The sequence below is a fragment of the Malus domestica genome, chromosome 07, assembly GCF_042453785.1.
Source record: "Malus domestica chromosome 07, GDT2T_hap1".
Classification (NCBI taxonomy): domain Eukaryota; kingdom Viridiplantae; phylum Streptophyta; class Magnoliopsida; order Rosales; family Rosaceae; genus Malus; species Malus domestica.
The window spans coordinates 18,130,715-18,137,682 of NC_091667.1; the positions used below are offsets into that span (position 1 = coordinate 18,130,715).

The window sequence follows — 6,968 nt, forward strand, 5'->3', positions numbered from 1 at the left end:
GATGACTTTATCTCTAGCTTTGGATGAGTGCAATGCCTAATTGTAACAAGCACAAATGAAAGTTATTTTTTTACCAAAAAAAAAAAAAATGAAAGTTATTCATAAAAAAAAATTTAAAAAAAAGGTAGAAGAAGTATAAGATGAGGTTTCTGATTGCTAGATTGGTTTTTGTTTTTATCAAAAATTGATTTGTTGTATGGTTAAATATGCAAATGACTTATCCAGTTTCTTGTTCTCGTGGTGATGGATTGAGATGGAGCTTTGGACGCTTGTGGCATTACATGTGAACATCGAATGTTTGGATGCAAGCATATTTAAAACTAAACTCTATATTTTGCAGCAGTTCACCACCCCAGTTTCTTAACTCTTTTATGAAAGAGAAAAAATTAACAAATTCCCTAACTTATGGGTCTTGTTTCACTTTATTTTTTGTATTTTCAATTTGGTTTTAACTTCTAAGAGTATCTTCAAAGGAGATGTTAAATCTTAGGTAAAAATATGTATGTGCATATCTGGCATAAAAATCCTTCCAACGTTATTTGCTGATTAGATTTGAAGCCTTTGTGTTTAGTAGTCAAATTTAACATCAATGCCAAAATTATTTTTTTATTAATTTAATGATGGGTCTCTTATTTTATTAACATTTCAACCAATAAAATTTTATTTCAACAATTTTTTAATAAATACAACTATTTAAAGCTGTACATTAATAAAAAAAAAATTAATATTTGACAATTAGGAATATAAAATTTGACATAAGACTTCAGCTTGTCACATCAGTCATCAATTGTAATTTGATTCTAATAATTTAACATTTTCATTAGAGATGGTCTAAGTTGTTTCCAAAAAGTAAAGTGGAGCAATGTCTAAAATTTAGGACACATCAAATGTTTAGGAGTGAGGAAAACAATGACACCAAAAGCTCAAATTTTAACCCCAAGATTACCTAAGTTTGAACGTGAATATAATATGGACTAAGAGCCTTCTCTTTGAGATGCATTTCATAAACAGTTTCTTCTCTCAACTCAATTCGAAAATGTCGTATAAAATAACATAAAACAAGGGGACATCCCTCTTGATAGTTTATAAACTCTAATATAAATAAATAAACAATATCAAGTGGCTCGAATTATTTTTCGAAATACAATCACATGCTAAGTTATGCTAGCATGATGCAAATAATGATGGGTTGGGGCCACTTTTAGTAATCAAACTGATGTTTATAACAATGTCGTCCATGATGTCATGCTTGTTTTTCTCATCTTTTTGGTGTGCAACGACAACTAAAACTAGACACAAATTTTAGAGTTTATATTTTTCTTCCAATAAGTTCGTTTGGTGTGCTGGATGGGATTGGCCCTTAGAGATTGAATTAGATTGGCAGGGTAACATAACCCATCATATTTTCCCTTATTTCAGATTTATAGTAAATCTGGTATGTGATGCAATTTCCCTCACCAAACATTGACTGGGTTATAAGTCAAATTTAATTAGAAATAACTCATCCCATCTTGTCCACCAAAAAAGGCATCCGTGGATGCTATCTCTGGAAGCATTCTAAACTACTAGAATTGGGTTCTTTTTGCCTAAAAGATCCCGGAAATATTTGGAAGAAATTGAGTTTAAAGTTCAAGTATCAAGTATCAAGTATCAAGTGAAGAGTATGAAATATATGTTTGTACAAATCTAAGTAACAACAATATATAATTAGTCGAGCGTTTAAAAACGTTTTCAATAGCATTTGACAGAAAGAGTACGAAATGTTTCATAGGTATTTTCTATAGTGTTAAGAGTGTGAACTTCCATTCTAAAAATAATTGACAATATAAGGAAGATACTTGTGAACCTTTGTACAAGAAATTGTTTGTTCGGTGAATATTTCATCCTCTCAACACCTAACGCTCGTCTTCGAACCATATACCTAAAACATACTTCTCAGTAAAAGTGCTTCTTGGAATTTGGAAGAGCAATATTATAACTGAACAAGTCAGCGAGGCACCCCAAATGCAAACGCAATCCTAATGCTTCTTTGGAATCAATTTGGATTGGTGGAGATGGAAAAATGAATGAAAACTATCAGAAATATAGCAGCATTTGCCCAACTGTGAGGATAGACTGACATAAATGCTGAGGTAAATGTATGACATAATAAGAACTTGTACAACTTGCACCATTTTATTCGATCAATCGATAGGTTGTGAGAGACCAAATTTGCCCGGAAACCCAATCTGCCCTATCACCGATCATCTACAACCGATGACATCCGAAAATTGCTCGTGGAGCGACGAGGAGGGAAGCTTTGATGCAAGGGCTAAAACTTTTATGGGATCCCAGAAACTGCACCAGATAGCAGAGAAGGAAAAACATACTGAATTACAGAGATTTTATATTTTAATAAACTTATAAATAATAGGACATACATAACATAGATTACACCAGGCTTGCCAAGTTCAAATGACAAACTACGTTTCATATAGACCATGAAACAGCGACTACATCAGAAGCTTCACAGAACTTACAAAAAGCACACTTGCATTTCTTCCTCTATTTTCTGGTGAAGAAACTTCTTAACTTCCCTCTTTCCAGCCGTTCGAGTAGCTTCTTCGCTCCGGGGATGTCCATCTCTGTAAGCTTCTTGAGGTACCCGATTGCTCCATACGAGACCATCAGCTTCTTGCATTTCTTACTTGAACACAGTAATCCGAGGCAACAAACTGCGTTTTTTTTCGCCGTGTTTTGAGGACTAGGGTCAAGTAGTTGGACTAGATTTGGAACACTTTTGTCATCCGTTTTCACTTCTTTGCAATTGTGGGAAAGGGTCATCAGGCTCGAAACTGCCTGTGCTGCAACCTCTCTCGCGCTGTTTGATTTAGCCTCGAGCATCTTGACAAGGAGAGGAAGGCACCCCGCTTCACCAATCAGTTTTTTCATCTCTGTAGAGCTGCAAACCTTGCAAATTGCAGATGCAGCAGCTTGCTGTGCGCCTAGTGAACCGGTTTTAAGCACATGAACAATGCATGGAAGGAAACCAAGAGAAACCAAAACTTCCATAGAAACCGAGCCAACCAAATTCCTCAATGCCCCAACTGCAGACTCTTGTGGCAATGATCCAGCGAGATAAGCCAATAGGCTCCGAATTCCACCTTCCGATATTACAGACCTTCTGAGATTGTCATTGCTTGCAGTGAGATTCTGCAAGCACTCTGCTGCATATTCTTTTGCACCCAATAAAATACCACAATCAAGCAGATTGATCATAACTTTTACAATGCCTTCCTCAGCTAGAGCTTGTCGAACCTCCGGGACAGCAGATATGTTCTTCAAAGTGCTAGCTGAAGCAGCCTGAGAAACAGAATCACCAGTTTGGCAGATCTCAACCAGTGGACGAACCCCGCCATGCCCAACAATTGCGCGTGCTGCTTCAGCGGACATTGACAACCTCTGAAGCGAAATTGTAGCCTTCTCTTTACCAACTGCACTACCAGACTCAACAAGCCTGATTAGAGGTGGCAAAACCCCTTCAGAAACAAGCCAATTTTCACAACTTCCGGATTCTGCAAGTGAGCAAATTACAGTTACAGTCTTTTCTCGGATACGAGGAGATGTTGCAGTGAGCAGCTGGACTAAAGCAGCAATGTTGCTGCGACTCATAACTGACAGCACATTCTTCTCATCCTCTTTCATGACCTCAACAAGACTGTCAAGAGCACTATGTTTCGCGTCTAAGTGACCAATCTGAAGCCGTGCAAGCAGCTCCCTTATGTTACCATTAGAAGCAGCCTCAGGCCCATTTGAAGAACCGGTCATAGCTAAAGGCAAAGTAGCCTCACCAAGCACCCCGGTCCTGATCAAAAGCCCGCAATCCCGCAAATTTAAATCCAGTTTCCCAGACAGTGCATCCAGATTGCTCTGCATCCGAAGTTTTCCTTCATGTTTCTCCCCCACACAAAACTCCGCCAATTCAATAACTTCCTTAACCGTCTTGGATACCGACTGCAATTGCTCCTTACAAAGAGCATTCTTGGAGAAGCACGGATGACCAGACAAGTCCGATAAACGCGAAGGGATTTGCTCCAACTTTGAAATGATCGTCTTCCATCGACCCGGAAACCCCTTAACCTCTCTTGCCTTGTTCAGTGCCAATGGAACAAGCACCCTAGCATGTGACAACCATTCTTCCACTGATCGTGTGTCAATCGGAACCTCATTGCCGCCTTCTTCTACCATGATTCAATAAGGGTAATGATAAAACTGGATACCAGAGCTCACGCAACTGAAGTTTGGAAGAAAACAAAGGCTTCTAAGAATGCTAACAAATAAGAAAATGCAAAGTAAAGATATATGTGCATATAAAACTAAAAGGCAGTGGAGCAGTTGCAATCATAAACGTATAAATTATGCAATTAAGGAAGAAATTAAACAATATCATTAGATGTAAATAAAAACAAATAGGGCAACATCTATAGCTTCAAGAATCTTGTATGGTCACAGCAAGCTTGCTTTGCTGAAAACAATATCTGACCAACCATATGGGAAATTACCTAAAAGATGCCCAAGGAAAGATACTGTTGGCAAGTCATCATTAAATGCCCCAAACAAAAATTCAATCCTAAAAAATGTATATTTTTAATGACGATTATAAACTTGGAAGCAATCATATCAACTCACACGCACCGGATTCTATCAGAACTCCAAAATTAATTGAGAGAAAAAACAATTGGTTAAAAACTTTATAATATGAAATAAAAGTTTGCTTTTAAAAGGCTAAGCAGAAAGCAGTGCCGTCCAATTAAAGTTGGTACATGTTTCTGCTGTAAGTGAAATCAAATCAGTCTTCACTTCTACTAAATGTTATGAGGGAAATATATGTGACCAGTGAGGAGTACATTGGTGCGTGAATCTTAAAGCTTGACTCAACCATGATCATGATGAATAAATAACTTGATCTCGACCCTAATTTCGAATCCATCTTTCTGGCGTTTAGATTAGATTAAAGTAAAATACCGCTCGTAAATAAATTATATTTTCACACTGCTTTTTTACCTCTCACACAGCTATGTTAATTTTTGTCCATTGATTTTCCTCAATTCATTCAATCCGAATCCGAAAATTGAGAGAAGTGCGAGAGGCAAAAATGAGTGTGTAGGAACCATCCTATAATTAGTCTTGATCGATATCCAAGGGTCAAGATTTCATGGAAAGAGACTGGGAAAGTAGGGATTCTTAACTTGGTTGCCATTTTTACTCATAAAAGAAGCTAAGTGGTTTGAGAGAGAGAGGCTTTACTTTGAAGGGAAGGTACAAGTCTCTATCCCAAGTTGTACAAATAGAGTGTGTCTTAAACTTCAGCTAGATGGATGGACCAAACCCCACAAAATAGTTTCAAGGAAATTTCAAAGAAACAATAATGAAACAAATACCTCAAGCTGATTTGACTTTGCTTAAAATCCAGAGGCTTCCACCATTGACAACCACAAAAGGAATGCAATGACCCCAGAACCATAAGTAATTGGTAAATATGATAAAATCCAGAAAAATGAAAAGACAACAAGGCCAAGGACCAACCTCAGAAAGCAACCCACTATAGCTTGCACAATCTGTTTCTCTGTGATCAACTTCAGCAGAACCCAGATCAAATTGACCGTCAAACCTCTCTCTCTCTCTCTCTCTAAATAACAAAACCCAACTCAGCAATGGTGCCGAAATCAGCAATCAAACAGCAGCTGGATCTCTCTCTCTCTCTCTCTCTCTCTCTCTCACTCACTTTCAAGTGGCAGTTTCAGAAACTACCCAGAAATCCCAGAAAAAAAATTCTGCTTGCAGTTACAGTAACAGGAAGAAACGGTCGAAACCCAATTTAAAAAAACAGAAGCAGACAGTGGAGAACAGAAAGAGAATCTTCAACCTCGAAGCAGCTAGCTCGATTTCAAACTCGACCCACTTCAAATTTTTGAACTTTTTTTTTGTTTTTCTAACACAACCAGACAGCAGCTGAATATTTATACATACAAAATCAAATTCCACATTCAAATATCTTCTCTCTCTCTCTCTCTCTAATGGAAGCGAATGAAATGACAAAATGTCACTCTCTCTCTCTCTCTCTCTCTCTCTCTCTCTCTAAGATGGAAGAAAATAAAATTTAAAAAGAAAGTTATCTTTTACTGTGCATTATCTGTGGAGAGAGAAAATGCGTGCTTGTGTTTGGAATATAGTCTAAAATATTGATAATATTTTGATATTTTTATCGAAATTTTCGTGTTTTTGGACTACTGATATTTCTGATATCATTGATATTTTAGACATTGCTAAGTCACACATGTATCTTACCATGCAATGTATAAAGTGTAAAATATTGTACTAATTCATTATATATAAATGATTATGGTGTGTTTAAATTTCTTTAATTAATTACTACATATTTTCTACACTCACAATGTTTGCCAGCTCGCTATATAATCAACTTAAATCAGTTATATCATCATGCAATGCATTTCCTTCCAATTTTTTGTGATAAACTAATAGATAATTAACTAACTAATCGATAATATTCCGATATTTCCATTTAAATTTCTGTGTTTTTGGACTATCGATATTTCAGATATCATCGATATTTTATAGGCCTTAAATGTCGAGCAAGATTGAGTGATCGACGGCTATGATTGCGAGTAAGGCAGAAAATCCGACCGTTGGCCATTGGGTAAATTTTGAATGTTCTTCTTTTTATTATTCGAATTGTTTTACGTTTCCGATGTGATGATGTGGATTTGCTTCCACGTGTGAGGTGAGGGTTTTGACCCTTGAATTATAACCCCTCAATTATTATTATTTTTTTATAAATTAACTCTCTAAATTTTTGAAGTTGGCCTATACATCCCTCGCCGTTAAAAAACTGGACCTAATTTCTTTAACTCTGACGACGAGGGGTAAATTGGTCAATTTCAAGAAGTTTAAGTCCTCAGTTATACCCA

At 36.7% G+C, this 6,968-nt stretch overlaps 1 protein-coding gene across 2 annotated transcripts; it reads right to left on the reverse strand.

The window, feature by feature from the left end:
• Nucleotides 1-2,366: 2,366 nt before the first annotated feature.
• Nucleotides 2,367-6,134, reverse strand: LOC103410143 (U-box domain-containing protein 3). 2 transcript variants are annotated; one of them, XM_008348898.4, is made up of 3 exons: nt 5,566-6,098; nt 5,421-5,455; nt 2,367-4,273 (listed from the first exon to the last, which is right to left on the reverse strand). In XM_008348898.4, the coding sequence occupies exon 3, from the start codon at nt 4,225-4,227 to the stop codon at nt 2,545-2,547; it is 1,683 nt and encodes a 560-aa protein (XP_008347120.1). In that variant the 5' UTR covers nt 4,228-4,273; nt 5,421-5,455; nt 5,566-6,098; the 3' UTR covers nt 2,367-2,544. The 2 variants fall into 2 exon arrangements, with proteins under 2 accessions (XP_008347120.1, XP_008347119.1); XM_008348897.4 differs by lacking the exon at nt 5,421-5,455 and having other exon boundaries at nt 5,566-6,134.
• Nucleotides 6,135-6,968: the final 834 nt, after the last annotated feature.